The sequence below is a fragment of the Micromys minutus genome (assembly GCF_963924665.1).
Source record: "Micromys minutus genome assembly, chromosome: 8".
Lineage (NCBI taxonomy): Eukaryota > Metazoa > Chordata > Mammalia > Rodentia > Muridae > Micromys > Micromys minutus.
The window spans coordinates 68,061,787-68,077,377 of record NC_137977.1 but is presented as its reverse complement, the minus strand read 5'-3'; the positions used below and the strand labels follow the sequence as shown (position 1 = coordinate 68,077,377).

At 40.0% G+C, this 15,591-nt stretch overlaps 1 protein-coding gene across 1 annotated transcript in view; it reads left to right on the top strand.

Annotated features, from left to right (window-relative positions):
• ZNF407 (zinc finger protein 407) overlaps positions 1-15,591 on the top strand; it is a gene marked incomplete at its 5' end in the record, with an annotated part of 322,142 nt that overhangs the window by 174,902 nt on the left and 131,649 nt on the right. Inside the window, one exon of the mRNA XM_080920027.1 lies at positions 12,435-12,601. Within this exon, the coding sequence (XP_080776153.1) occupies positions 12,435-12,601 (167 nt within the window). The remainder of the gene's footprint in view (positions 1-12,434; positions 12,602-15,591) is intronic.

Here is a 15,591-nt window from a genome sequence, read left to right as displayed (position 1 = left end):
GATGCTGCGCTGCACCAACATGTCTGCATGTGTCTGAGCTCTGTCACGCTGCTGCCGGCCTTTGACGTCAGTGTGTGCGGGCATTCTATCTGTTTAGCCTGGGAAGTTGTCGTTGTCTTTTATTTTGTTCTCCTGGCCACCTAAATTCAAAATACAGTCAGGTACCAGGTCATTTACATTGTGTTACTGTAGCACAGTGGTGGCCGTCATATAATCACAGTTGGTTTTCTCAATGAAAATCAAACCACTCAATTTTCCAAATCAACAACTTTGAAAACACTGGCCCCATATATAATGCATCGATTTTAAAGGGCTTCCTCTTGTTTTCTGTTGCAGTTCCTTGTCGACAATTCCTAGTCAACTCTATGGTAAAAGTTAACATTCAGGTGGAGACTTTTCTGACCAGTATTTTAAGACATACTATTTTGCTTCTGTTACTCACTAGATGAATATTTCTTAATTATTTTTTCTTAGGTTTCCATTGGCAATGACTCACCCACACCCTCGAAGTGTATTCTTCAGTTCTCCATCTCATATTAGCTTTGAAGGATAATCTCTAGCAGCAGTCATTGTGATTCTACTTCTTAAGCAAATATCAAAAGGTCTGTGGTTGTACAACATCAGCCCAGGGTGTTCTTGGAGAAAATTTGCAGCAATTGTTAGGACCAGTGTCTTTCTTTTTCCCACTGCTTTTAGCTCTGGTCTCTTGAGTAGGTTTTTGTGAATGCTGTCCGTCAAGTGAGCTGCACACGGTCCACTCTTCCCTTCTGCACTCACACCGTCACCCTTCTCTCCAGTCACTTGCTGGTTTATGTTAAAGTTCAAATACCCAACAGTTTGTATTGTTGTCATCTAGGTATGAAATAGTTTTGAGGTGAGAGACTTAAATACCAGAAGTTACTTTTTCTCAGATAACAGCTTCTCTCTGGATCCATGCCTATTTTCTCTCTCCGTTTTATTTGAGAACTTCCAGTTGAATAGTTGAGTGCCCAGTTGGGGTACTTATGTAGTGGTGGTGTTTAGCTACCTTTGCATACCTGTGTTTTAGGCTTTATACGGCTATAGCATTATATCTGATATCTTGGGGTCCTGGTGATATGTAGGTACAGCTATTTGGGGATTCAGCCTGGGCCTGGCACATGCTAAGGATACACCCTGTCCATTATATTTACTTTTACATATTTTTGTGTACCTGTGTGCTTGTGATTGTGGGGTGGAGTGGGGTGGGGTTATTTCAAATGTAGTTTATGTTGCTTTTGAGATTTCAATTAGGTCCTGTCAGTGATTTGAGTGGTTCTTTTTTCCCTCTTCTTCCTCTTCTGCTTCCCTCCCTCCCTCCCTTCCTACCTGCTTCCTCCCTCCCTCCCTCCCTCCCTTCCTTCCTCCTATCTTTCTTTCTTTGTATGCATGGATTGGTAATTTCAACGGTAGAATTTCAGTGTTGGTTTTGTTTGACCAAGGTAAACTCAGTTGTATCAGTTTCCTAATCAGCTTCTCCTGCCCTTGTCATGGTATAGGACACAAAAGAGATCTAACCTTAAAAAGCAATGTAGACAAATTGAACTTTTGAGAACATTTTAGAGAATACACCTATAACAATGTATATGTTCAAAAGCCACTCTGTGAGTGATAGCATTGTATCAACTTTAAGTAACAGCATCACAGTAAAATAAGAATTTCTGTGGACTGTAGAGAATTAAAATGAGATATGAAACAAGGGTGGGGTATCCATGTAAGCTGGTCCAGCATCATAAAACCTGGCAGTAATCTCCATCCGACCGAGCACAGAGCAACTCCTCCTTCAGGATTCCTTGCTTATTCCACAGTGGTTTCTCACTGCCCCTAGCTGCCCCTTCTCTGCTGACTTGAACTCCCAGTGTGCTTGCTGCAGTGCGGGGACTATATCAGTAGAGGCCTGACCACCTACTACTCTCTCTTCCTTCTCTACTTGGGAGCACACGAATTTTTATTCCCCATGCCAAGTAATTTCTTAGACTTTAAATCATTTCAATCCAAACAGTTTTTAATAAAAAGCTTGTATGTGGGTAGTTTTTCTCTTATTATCATTAAGTCTAATCTTTAAAAGTATTTGATTTTCTGCTTTATTCTTTCCTTGCCTGTAATGGAAAACTTCCTTTCTGTCCGGAATTTCATCTTGAAGTCTTCAGTTAGTCTTGTCTTAGATTTCATAATATTCTACTTATGACTAGTATAAATATACTTTGTCACTTATATCTGTCCAGCAGGTTTTGCTTATACAATTAATTATATTGGATTAAAATTCAATTTAATATTTCAAATGCTGACAGGCATGCAATAAATGATAATCTTATTTCACATGGTCTTTCGTTGGACGTGTGAAGATTTGAAAAGTTAGTGTAAATGATATATATGTAGTGTTTATAGCTGCCGATACAAGTTCATCAGTCACAGTCCCTTGGATTTAGTGAGAAATAGGTAAATACTGGAAATCTATTTCATGAAAAAGAGTTCACAGTTTTAGTCACCTAATTTTGACATTAAAAATGTTCTTTTGTATTAAAAGGAACCTAAATAGTGTATTTATATCCTTTTAAGAATTTTCCTTCTTTATACATTCTTCAAGTGCATATGTGCATGTGTTCATATATTTGGGTTTTTTGGTATGTGCCAAATTAAGTCATACCACTAACAATGGAATATTTGCTAATACTGATATAGAACTTCTTACAAGTTTAGTAGGTATTTTTCTCATTTAGACAATAGCTTTAGAATTCCCAGAATTTGCTGTTTATATTCATTTAATATTTGAGTTACTCTTAAAATGTATGACTTAGGAAGGAACACATCCAATCTCTACCATATGATCCTTCGATGCATGTGTCAGAACATAATTCTTTAAAGCAGGCAGTATTGCATAGTAGGCTGCATAATGTACCCTGAGTGTTTATCCAAAGCCCTGTCTGCTGACACCCCTGGCTCCTCACTCTAGGCTGCAATCGCCACGTGTTACACTGAGGTCTCAGAAAGGGTTGGCTTTGCACTGAACCCTGACGTTCCTGGGCAGTCTATCTTGACCTTTCTAGCCAATCTTACCTTGAGCTCAAATGTTTCCTTGGATTATCTGACATGCTAGAAGGCCAAGTTGGTGACCAAGTCTAAGACAACAAAACAACCTTTTTCCTAGCTCTGGCACATTTCCTGGTTACTGTAAAAGAGGCCAGTCTTCTCTGAATTTTGCTAATGTAGTCAAGTTTATTAAAAGTCTCATATTTGGCTGTGTGGTAGTGGCACACTCTTTAATTCCTGCACTTCAGAGTCAAAGGCACACAGATCTTTGGGTTCAAGGCCACCCTACTCTACAGAGTGAGTTCCAGGACAGCCCAGGTATAAAGAAAAATCCTGGCTGAAAAAACAAAATGACAACATGAAAAATCCTGTATCCCAAAGTTAAATGTAAAAGTAATTGACTTACATAGATTACACATACAAAGTCTATGCTGGTCTCTAGGACACACAGGCCTCTGCACAGGTTCCAGTATTGCAGGAAGACTTTCGTAGGGTTGAATGAGTGTACAAGAATGCTTTGTGGTTAGAAATGTTATTTTAGTGCTTGAAAGGTTACAGGAAGTCCCATTTTAAATAAATAGTGATGGTTATTGTACCTTATTTAATGTATACAGATGAAAAAATTAAATATGGTGATGTGAGAAGTTAATGACTCTAGATAGCAATTGTATAACAAATTTCAGTCTTACATGTTGTCACTAACCCAAACCATTCATGAGCATCTCTACGGGCGCTAGCTTGTTCAGAAATCCATCCCCTCTTCATCTTGGCATTGAACCTGGAAATGTTACTGACAATGCTATGGCTTCCTTACTGTTAGAGTCTACAAGAGACAGCCGTGATAGTTCAGTGACTCACTGTGCATAGGGCACGAGGGAGCCGGACAAGCTAAATGAAGAGATAGCTGTCTTATGCCAGTACTTCTGCAGTTAACTCATATCAAGAAGCACATGGTTCTCCCGAGGCCAAGGCTGCCATGGAGCCTTAAGAGAGCCTTACATGAGCTCCTTCCTGGCACCAGAGTCCCTTCACCCCTCAGTCTCTCTGAGCCTCTCACCTGCAAGGACCTGAAGTATTTAAAGGACCTGAGTGGGCTCATCATAGGCCTAAAGTGTGCTGCGTATTAAAGGAATGTTTTCTTGATGCACAGTTATCGCAATTGGAGAGGTTTTTAACACAAGCTCTACAGAGCGATTTGAACTGGAATACAGTATTCTGTAGGGATGGTTTTGTGGGCAACATTTACTAATATGTATCTGATTAAAATACTAAATTTTTAAAGGAAATTATATGCCTGGATTTGATTTGAAACCTTATGCTTTTCTCCTGTGTATGTCTGGTTTTGGTTGCATTGGTAAAATCTGTCTTGTCTAATGGGATTGCTTGCTGTATTAACATAATGGTGTCGGGCTATGCTTGGTTGCCCATGCCTCAATCCATGTAGTCTACAGGCTGAGACCTGAGAACCCTAACACAACAACAGAAGTGTCACTACTTTTGTCACCATGTTTTTCACTGAACTGAACACATTTTGTAATACATAGTGGGACGGAGCTAAGGGCAGGTGGTTTTGTTCAAAGTCTGCAGTATACTGAAAGCTTGTTCATTACCTAACCAAATGAATAAATTGGCCCAGCCTATTCCCTGAGAGGTCCCGAGAGTTATCTGTGTGCACTGCATGCATATACATTTGATGGTTGGCATCTGAGAAGGATAAGCTACATTCAATTCCTTGGCAAATCATAATCATATTTGTAAAAGCAAATGCTGGAAAAATACTGGAAATAGAAAAAGAAGAAAATGGCGGCTGAGTAATGCTATGAAAGCCAGGCTCCTCCAGTGGTCATCATGACTACTTTAATCTGACTTTAATCTGGTTTTATTTCTGCACCAGGAGAAGGACAGTCCCCGCCCTTGTCCAGCTGGCTCAGGCTGGAGCACACACTGTGCTGCCTCTCCTCAGCATTGCCCTCACTCACGGCCCCTTTGCTCAGAGCACTGGGCTCTGCTCTCAGACTCAGCCCTAAGCCACCTCAGTCCACAAAAGCTTTTCTCATGAAGTTTTTCATAGTATATTGATTGTGTGCTAAACAGTGCTCTGTCTTCAGTGTTGATCACTGAGTTATAGGCTTCTTTGGTGAAAAAATCTCTTTATTTTCTAGATTTATACATAACATGAGTTATTTCTAGACAAATAGTAAGTTCTAGTATATGTTCTTCTGTTTCTTGTTTTGGATAGCAATTTAAAGATTTCTGTGAATTTGTTCCCTATGGCCAGGTATTTAAAGTTGATCAACCAAGCACATGTGACAAATATATATAAGGATCAGAGTGGATTTTGTCATTTAGGCTGGAATTATACGTGTAGGTAGAAAAACAATATATATTCTTTAAGTGCTTATATTTAGTTCAGTATTTGTAACTATGGTTTAAACTTTTTTTTTTTAACATAAATTCAGTATTTTCATAGCCAGGCTGAAGCCAAATAGTTTGATTGTATCCAACCTAGAGAATAGTGCCACCACAATGTCTGTTTTGTTGTCAAGGACCTGAATTCTGCAGTGAGCTAAAAATGTTTGCACTTCTTAGTGCTGAAGCCTGTGATGTGGTTAGAAGAGGTAGTTTTGCAAAGATAAGGTCAGTGGTGTGGGTTTTATATCTCCTATTCCTTCCATCCGTTCTTGCGCTGTTCTGAACCCCTGTGAGAAATAATGCCATGTTAGGATAACAGTGGTTTCTCGGATCCAGAGGATAGGGTATTCTTGCTCTTGAGTACTTCTGACTGGAACTGTTTGACCTTGTAGAGAGCAGGTCAGGCATGTTAGAGGTGAGGTTCAGAGTATATAGCCTGGCTTGTAGGCAAAGTATCACACACACAGCACACACAGCACGTGGGCCAGAGCAGATCCAGTTCTTTCTTTATTAGAGCCCAGGCACCTCTGGTTATTTATGCAGTGTCCTCTGCTGTCTTTGTGCTGTAGAGACAATCATGAGGAGTGGACCAAAGATGTTCATGGCCTCACAGTTCAACACATTTAGCATTTGGCCCTTCACCAAATTTATGGCCTGAGCTATCTGTGTCTGCTGAGAAAGAACATCTGGTATATAGTGAGGAAAATCACAGCTAAATTTTATGGTTGTTTCGGTTATACCAGAGCTTATGGGTACTCTGACAGAAAACGTGCCATGTAATAAAGGCTTTTGAAAGATAAAGTCAACTTTCCACAGTCAATGGCAGAGATCTTCGAGCATATCATCTAGAAAAACTGCTTCTCTAGGTTGTTGGTGTCAGAGGCAGCTGACTTGATAATATGCTTAAAACCCCTCCTAGAAAGTATTTTAACAAAATGTCCTGAGTCATTGAATTGAATTGAAAAGAAAAGTATAAAAGATTTTCACTTTTTAAAACATGAAGGGTGTAATCTAAAGTTTAAAATGATAGTCACTGGCATGGGTGGGGTTAAATTTCTTTTCCAACTTGTTAACAAGAATCCAGTCTATTAATTATGCTAATTATCATCTATCTGTTCATGGCAAAAAAATGTACTCAAAACTCTTGGCTTAAGTAGTATGTTCCTTGATGAACTGTCTCAAAGCCCTCAAGGGAGGCTCCAGCTCTTAACTGGACGCCCCATTGGAGGCCTCAGAGCTGGGTTTAGTAATGGAAACCCTCTTGGTCTTAAGTTTTATGGTTTTGTGTGCTCTGAAGTAAGAAACTCAAAATCCAGCATAGTCTAGTAATGTGGACACTTATACACAGTATGTTTGCTTCTTTCCCAGGACCTATGCCCCTGCACAGGGGTCTGAAGGGAGGTCACCAACATGGCCTAGGCCATCAGCACAGTCAGTGTCTTTTTGATCATCTAGTCAGGCAAACTAGTAAGAACGTTTATTTTCTGTATAATTTCAAGTTGAACATTGTATTCAAGGCTTATCTACAACTTTGAAAGTCAAAGTTGAAAGGCAACCAGGGTTACCATTGAAAAATATTTACTATATTTTTTTCATATCAATAGTGCCTAGTATTTAAATTTTTTTTTACTGCTGCTGTTACTTTTCCTCCTTTCTTCTTACTTCCACTTCTCTTTCCCTTCTTTGTCTTCCTCCTTCACACCCCGTGGTCTTCAGGAAAGCCTGAGTGCCTCACAGCTGTAGCGTTGAAGGCAGTGACTGTGTCATTACTGCAGAATCCCTTGCATTTCCTAACTTTGTCTTACTGTCCCATGGGACACCTTCACAGTGCGGAATGCCAGTGTGGGGTCAGTGATACTACAGGTCTTTGTGGTCTTTCTGAGCTGCTTTGTTTAGGGGCGGGATAATCGTTCAGTGTTCTGCAGAAGTCTACATGGTAACCCTTCTTGCAAAGACTTAACCATGCTCACTTTATCTCTCAGAATGTCACTGTATCATAATTAAATTATGCCATTAAAAAGGATCTTTTAATCCAAAGAAACTGCCTATGCTTTGGTAATTTTTGAATAACTTAGAAATTGCCGAAATATTTATTTGCTCATAAGGGCATTTTCTAGGAACCCAATAAACTCTTTGTTGTTTCATAGGTATGCATTTCCTTTATTCATAAAGTAATACTGAGTAACTGAATTTTAGTATTTTTAATTTTGGAATGATTTTGAGTGGATTAACACTTTGATATCAGAGTTTAGAAGGATAGCAACTATATAGTTTTTTATTATATTGGATGAATTTAGCTTATCCCCCTTTAAATTCATATGCAACTCATCTAAGTGTCCCTTTCTCTCTTCTGGTAGACGTGAGTTTGTGTGGTTTTCTAAGGTGACCGGGTTGTGTTATGTAGAGGACATAAAAATTATTTGATTGTTTTATTAAATGTTCAGTGTAAATTCGGAAAAATTTGAAAGCACAGCACATACTTTAGAAGATGCCAACTGGAGTCTGTTTTCTTCAGATTCTTTCTTTTGGAAAACAACAAGAGTTAGATGTAAAGGTACACTGGCACACTGCCGCCCGCCTCTCTTAACGCAGAAGGAAACGGTGCCAAACTAGAATGCCATGCATGTTTCTGCATGGGAGCTTCATCTGCAAACCTCTGTGCACGTGATGCAACGTTTCAAAGTTACTTGTTGCTCACTGGCATGCGCACATGTGAACCATGTGTGACCATGTGTGAGCTTCATGGTTGCAGACATCAGACAAAGTCTTCTGGAGTTGCAGTTACTGTGAGCCACCAAGTGAGTGCTGGAAGCTAACCCAGGGCTTCTGCAAGAGCAACAAATGTTCTTCTTCGCTGAGCAGTCCTTCCAGCCTCTCTCACTTGTTTATAATGTAGGTATACTATCGAGATTCTAAAACTTACGTTGATAAATATAGCCAAATTTATTCATTTTCATGGCATAACGATAGTCTACTGTATGATTAAACCTAACCTCCCCTTAAGGCTATTGGGACCTCAGTAGCAGAATTCATTTTATATAACTCTATGTGAGTAACTATGTCTCAATGGTATATGCCTGATTACATTCTCTAGTATAAAATTAGGATTAGAGAAACTCAGTATCAAATTAAACACTGCTTGAACTTTTCAAGATTATCATGAATGGAACAGATTCAAAAACACCAGAAAAAAATAACAGTGGTCCTGTTTCATAATGCCACGTAATAAATCAGCTTTTCTAAACACTTTTATTTTCATTTAGAAATGAGATTTGCATACATTTTTATTACATTTCTAATAAGTGAAATCTACTAGCTTGGATATAACTTAAAAGCATTTAAAGTTATAATCTTAACAAGATGAATATAAAATTCCCATTAAGAATTGTGGTTCCTGTAATTGGGGAAGTTGTAAAAGTAATTCAAAGTTCAAATGTGATTTTTGATACACTTCTCCTGTTTAGCCATTCAAACCCAAGCAAATGTTCAAAAGTTTTTAGGGTAAAACATGTACAAAGGTTAGCTATAGAACACATTTTAGCTTGCTATTGTTTCTTTAACCTTGTACAAGATGCTTATTAGCTTCCCAGTGAGGAATCTTAATTTTGTTATATAGCTGATGACACTAGTAAACCTTTTCTCTTCGTTTAAGTGGTGAAGTGCAGAAGTTACTCGTGGTTCGGTTAACACAAACCACAAGAGAAGAAATGACTGAAAACTGCACTTGGGCACCTGCCAACCCCTTCCCTGTGCCGTGGTCGCTTGCTGTTCTGGGCAGGACCAGAGCCAGGAGCTAAGGGAACAGCACACGGTGTGAGGACCAGCATGTCTCTAGCTGTGTCCAGTGCACTAAAACACACTTGGGAACCTCTGCTTCATTCTGCGTCTTTCTACATTTGCACAGAGGAGCTCCTAGTGGGCTTTCAGTTCCACGTTACCCACTTGGGCTTAATTTAGACAATTTTATCATCATGGGCTTCTCAGCCTAAGAACTTGGGAGTGAAAACTGTCTTTGCAGGGATTGCTAAAGATATTTCAGTCTGTTTAAAATGAATTCTCTCAGAATGCCCATGCTGCTCCGCCCTTTCTTATATTTTGAAAGGTGCAGCAAATGAGACCCTTTGTCTCCTGTGCTGACTTACTGCTTTCTTCCCGGCCTGACCCAGTTTGTAAGGACCGCTTACTCTCCTTATCCATCTGTCTGCTGGCTGTCTGTCTCAGGGAGAATTTTTGAAAGCTAGTCTCTTTTTAAAATTGTGCTAAGCAAAATATTTTTCCTGTATGAGTGCATAGGCAACATTCATGACCTTAATCTTGCCTACTGTAAGTCACTGGGCTTCGACTAGTCACTGGTTTTTATGGTGGGATTTTGAAGAAAGTGGGCCGTGTGTGTGTGTGTGTGTGTGTGTGTGTGTGTGTGTGTGTGTGTGTGTGTGTGTTGTATATATGCCTTAAGGGCTCTGCCGAACCCTTTCCCAGTTTAGAAGTTTTCTCCTAGACTTCCTGTTGCTGACATTCTCCTGCAGGTCTCTCCGTTCCAGGAGTCACCTGTTTTCCAGTGTCTGAGTAATATGCTATCACTTCTGGGGAGCCTCCAACCTACCTTGTCCCTTGGGTGCTCTTTGTTTAATCTGTAATGACATTTTGTATTTTTTCTGGCATTATGTTTACTTTTACAAATGATTTTTCTTCCTTATTATCACATTTTCTTGACATCCAAGTTGTTCTCTTTTTCTGATTTCTCTATGCACTCCAAAACAGTAAAAATGGATCAGCAGATGGTCAGGTCTTTCTAGCAGGCTCTCAGAATAAACCCTGCCGTCCTTCTTAGCAGGTTCCACTCCAAGTCTCTCCTGGTGTGCTTGATGCGGGCCTCCTGCAGGTCTGTGAGAAGTTCAGGCCCTTCTGAGGCATCACTGGCATGAGTTTGACTCGTAACACATGATGTTGGCATATTTGAGACAGAATTTGTGTCATTTCAGGAGATGGCCTGCTTGCAAATGGGTCTCATCTATATATGTGTAGCCTGTGCTGGCATCCAGTGCACTCTGTTTTCCCAGTGGCTCAACATACTTATTTCCATAAAGAAGACTGGGGAACGCAGTTTACAGGAAGTCCAGTGGTAGCTTCTGTTCTTTTTTATAATCTGGTTTTTGTCCTTCCTGGACAGGCACTGAGCTTTAGGCTAACATTTCCATTATGTATGAATAATAGTCAGCACACATCGAGGTTGTGTAGATGTGATTTTGTTAAATGCACATCATGGTAGATTTAAAACTGAGGGATTTATTTTGTCATTCATAAAGTTGTAATATAGTCTGGAGAAGCTATTTGTTAAAGATAGCATCTACTTAACCTCCTTATTTATTTCTTGTAGGAGGAGGTTAGTTCCACAGTAAATACATGGGGAAATAAGAAGATAGGGGAATTTATCTTGGAAATAAGATCCCTGTCATGGTTTTGAAATGCTAAATGCATGAAAACCCGTCAAAGAGATATACGAACATGATATTCTTTGCAGTGCGTTTCAAGGTATTTAGTTATATATGTCACTCTCTAGGATGAGGCAGCAGTGGCTACATGATACAGTGGCTTCTGAACCAGCCTGTGTCCCTGGCGGTGGCAGCTTCTCCTTCATGTGCTACAGAGAAACAGGCTGGCCGCTCGCTGTTAGTGAGGTACTGCAGATACGCCCGCTGTGGCTTCCGTGGGTGGTACATTCACTGTATTACTTCCAGAAAATACATAGTAAATACAGCATTTTCTAAAAGGTGATTGATAACTGGATTCCCAGAGTTTATAAAACACTGTTGGCTTGCTAACATTCTCCGCATTTAACACAAGTCAGAAGGTTAAGTCTGTCGCTTGGGGTTCCTGTCTTGAAAACACTGTAAGATTTGATGAAAGTCCTGGGTGTGATTTATGTGAAAGTGTGTCAGTCTTTAACCCACACTGACATGTGAACATCAGTTCCTCGATTTTCTGTGTCTTTAGGCTGCCTTCATCTATATTCTGGAATAACGCTCACAGCTTTCCATGACTTTAGCCTTTTAATCTTCTCTCATTTGTTCATTATCTTGAATTCATTCATTGAACACTATTGTTCACTGGATTGCTTAAAACTTGCTGTTAGAAAGAGGAAGTAAATTTTTCTAACGAGTCTATGACTCCAATGTGAGGGGCAGACAGGGCGTCATGGTGTACTCTAGGTCTTAGGCTGAGACTCCAAGGGGTGGGAGGGTTTAACAATAACAGAGAAATTTGAAATATTTCCTTAAAGAGAGATGGATTTACTGTTTTCATACAGGACATGTTTGTGTTTCCTCTTTTAAGTGTTGCCTCCCCCTTAAGTTCTGAGCATGCCTGACCTGCATTGCTTTGGAGATCACGGGAGGGAGGTGTGTTCCGGGTGCCATGGCAGCAGGCTTAGTTTGGTCAGGGAAAACTTTTTTGTGCACCCTTGTCAACAACACAGAGGGACCCTTCAATCAGGAGCCTTCTGGGGTCCGTCTCCCTTTTATCTCCAAGGAGCATAGTGATTCCAGGCTGCTGGGCGCTCTCAGGAGTAGCTGTTCTGAGCAGCCCAGCCATTCTCTTGGCAGACAGCAGAGCCTGTCTGAGTGCTGAGTATGGATAGCATTTCATTTAGCCTTCGCCCTGACAGCCCGTGCCCTGGATAAGTGGTGTAGGCCTGTACAGGTGAAATCTATTCTCACTTTTGCCTCAGGGGTGACTGGACTGTAACAGAATTTTTCAAACCCGTTGGCCCAACCGCAAAGCAGAGAATAAATGGCTGAAGTGCCAGGTCTGGACAGAAAAATCAATGCCTGGTTATACAGACATGACAGACCCAGCCTGGCCTGCAGTTCCCTTTGTAGAGGCTGTGTGCGCCACACTTGAGGTTTCCACACTCCCCACAGCGAGAGGTGTGAGTGCGCAGCCCACATTTATGTTGTTCTTTCTCTTCCATGCAGGAAATTTACATGCCACTTATGTGATAGAAGTTTCACGGAGAAGTGGGCTTTGAACAACCACATGAAACTGCACACGGGAGAAAAGCCATTTAAGTGCACATGGCCCACGTGCCACTATTCATTTCTCACGGCCTCAGCGATGAAAGACCACTACAGGACGCACACAGGTGTGTCACCCCCTCCTAAACCCGAGACTGGGCCATGGGAGCCCACTGACTTTCAGAAACATGTCAGTTGGCTTTCATGATAGCAACCAGTATTTAACATGACTTTTTTTGTAGAGGTTGTGTTAATTGTATTTGAAATTAAGGTCATGATAATTGTATGTGAAAATGTTTTTCATTCTTTCATTTGCAATGTTGGCCTCTTTAGAAAGGGTTGTGTATGTGTGCCTGTGTTTAAACAGTATAGGTTCAAATTTGACAGCTCATTTCCAGAGTTTGTGTTCTAACTTAGCTTCTTAGATGTGACCCTCATCACATGGGCAGATTATGTTTTTAAAGAGAACTTGTCTTCTGCTTCATTGTAGATATAACCTAAGTGCTATAACATTTAAACATACTGAATATTAGTTTTATGTACAATTTTCTAAATGTAAGCAATTTTAGATCACTTCTCAATAAAAACAATGTCACTGCCCAGAGTTCTAAAATGTAGAGGCCATTCTGAATTGACTTACCAAATGCTTCTCATAAAACTTCTTAGAAAGCTTCCACTAATATAAAATTTGCATGGACACCTTAACCATGACTGTGTGTGTGATCTAACACAGTCTTGAGATTTTCTCTCTGGAGTGTGGTTCTGAGACAGCTCAGATGGGACCTTTCATGAGTGCAGAAGCCTTCATGCCTGTGGCCGTGTCCTTTGTGTGCCACACGCCCTTCATGGTCGCAGTGACCACACACCTACAATGGCACAATACTTCCCGGTCATGTGTTTGAACACTCACCTGTGCCCTGTCTTTGGCTCTCAGCCATTCAGCATTTTGTGGAATTCTTTCTCTACGCACTGCCAAGAATATATTTCCTGTAGGAAAAATAATAAATTTTAATCAACATTCAGAAATGTTCTTCTGATTGTTGTGAATCCTGTATTATTGTTAGAAATTGTAGGTTGAAAGTTCTCCTGAAGCAGTTTGTGGGAAGCCCAGGCCTCCTTAGCTTCCTTGACAAGGGTGTTGACGATTTAAGGTCTCCAGCCTGCCCTGAGAGATCACTTATATCGAACAGCAGATGAAAAGCCAGTGCAGATGTAATTTATCGTCGGCGTTTCCTTCTAAAGAATAATTGTGGAGACTTGGCCAGATCAATAATATGGATTTTTGTTGTTAGGTCTTGTAGTCTGCACCATAATGAGAGAGAGGGGACAGTGGCTGTTTTCTAATAGAAAATAAAGGATTGGTTTCCATGTCTTTCTATGTTTGAATGCAAAATGGTACACTTGAAACTAATTCACATTGTTATTAAAAGAAGTCTTCCATTAAATCTCTGTTATCATTTAAAAATGACATGCTAAAAGAATACCTTCTTGGTTGAGTAAAATATTCCATAGAGTTTTTCTTCTTAATTTTTTTTCTCAAAAAATAATACTATTGGATTGTTCAACAGTTACCTCCCCCCTCTTTAAAAAAAAAAAAAAAAGAAAGAGTAAAAATTGAATTTGAAAGCAAATCAAGCCACCAAGGTAAACATGACATATAATACATCTGAGCCTAACACCCCATATAAAATCCTACACATCAAAAATCAAGGTCACTAATGCATCTACGATTAAATCACCTGGAAAATGAATAATTTTGCCTTTTCATGTGTATATACCATAAAATAGAAAGTGATTGGACCTGAAATGTGCCCCATGTGCACAAGTAGAAAGTGGTAAATTCTGACATTTTCCTTGTGTTTATTAACATGTTTGTTTTGCAAGGAAGAAGTAGGTCGCAGAGATTTTATAAATGGAAGGAGGGATGCACTCTTGCCTGCATTGTGGGATACTCTCTCCTCACTACTCATTGCTGCTCCCCTTCACACGTGTGCATGCACATGTGCGTGGCACACACACATTTCTACCGTGTTGGCCTTATGTCTCTGTGCATGTTTAAGAACAGCTGTTGTCTGTCAGTACGCACAAAACTGTCTGCAAAACTCATAATGAATAAATTGTAGGGGAAAGTATTGTCTCCATATTAAAAGAATGCTAATATTTAGGAACAACTTGGTATTTTTAGTATAAAAGGCCTACTTTAGTGGTATTTAGTTGATAATACAGCTAGTTAAAAAGATTTGTATTTTAAATTGATTAAATCATCACGTGAGTGATTATAATTAAACTTTATTCTTCATAGCCTGTCTACTCAATGTTTCCTCTATGGAAATAATGACACCAAGAAGGGCAGTGTGGCCCCTGAAGTGGGAAAGTGAGCTAGCAAAGGCTCTGTGTGTCAGCCTCGCCTCCTGAGTGCCCATGGCATGCTGGCCTTCACGGCTCAGGACTTCATTCTCTCTGTAAAACTAGAAATGCACTCACTTGAAGGGTGGCTCTGGATTGCCACATTTATGTTTCTATCTTTGTTATTTTAACCTTGGAACTACAGCCATTGTTCACAAATGCACTGCCAGCTGAATTTATTGTAAAACTTCTAACTCAGGGAGCTCTCCAAGTACTAGAACTCATCACTTCAAAGTCTCCGTGACTAAAGAAGTTGGTAGCGATGGATACAAATGATGTATTTTATTTCTGAAAAAGTCTAATTAGTTTCCCTTAATTTCTCCAAGGTGAGCATTTTTATTCTGTTTTCACTCTCCTTGTGAGTCTTCCAGGATAAATGGTCCAGCTAGCAAGCACTTGTTGGCTAAACATGCTATGGTACAGTTATATAAAGTATGTAGAGACTGTAAGTCAGGACGTGAGCATATGCAAAATGCTAAGAAAACATCCACTTGCACACTTAGCAAACCTGCATCCTCCTGACATGGCTTTGATTCTGATGAAGTTTCCGGTCTGGAGCTATCACTGAGGATGAGGGATATGAATTTTTATAGATGTTTCTTAGCAACCCCTAGCTTCTTTTTTATGCCATAAAATTTGAAAAACACAAACAGCATTGACTTGCTCCTGGTTCTGAGTAATGTGAGTTTCATTTCCTTCCGATTCTCATTCT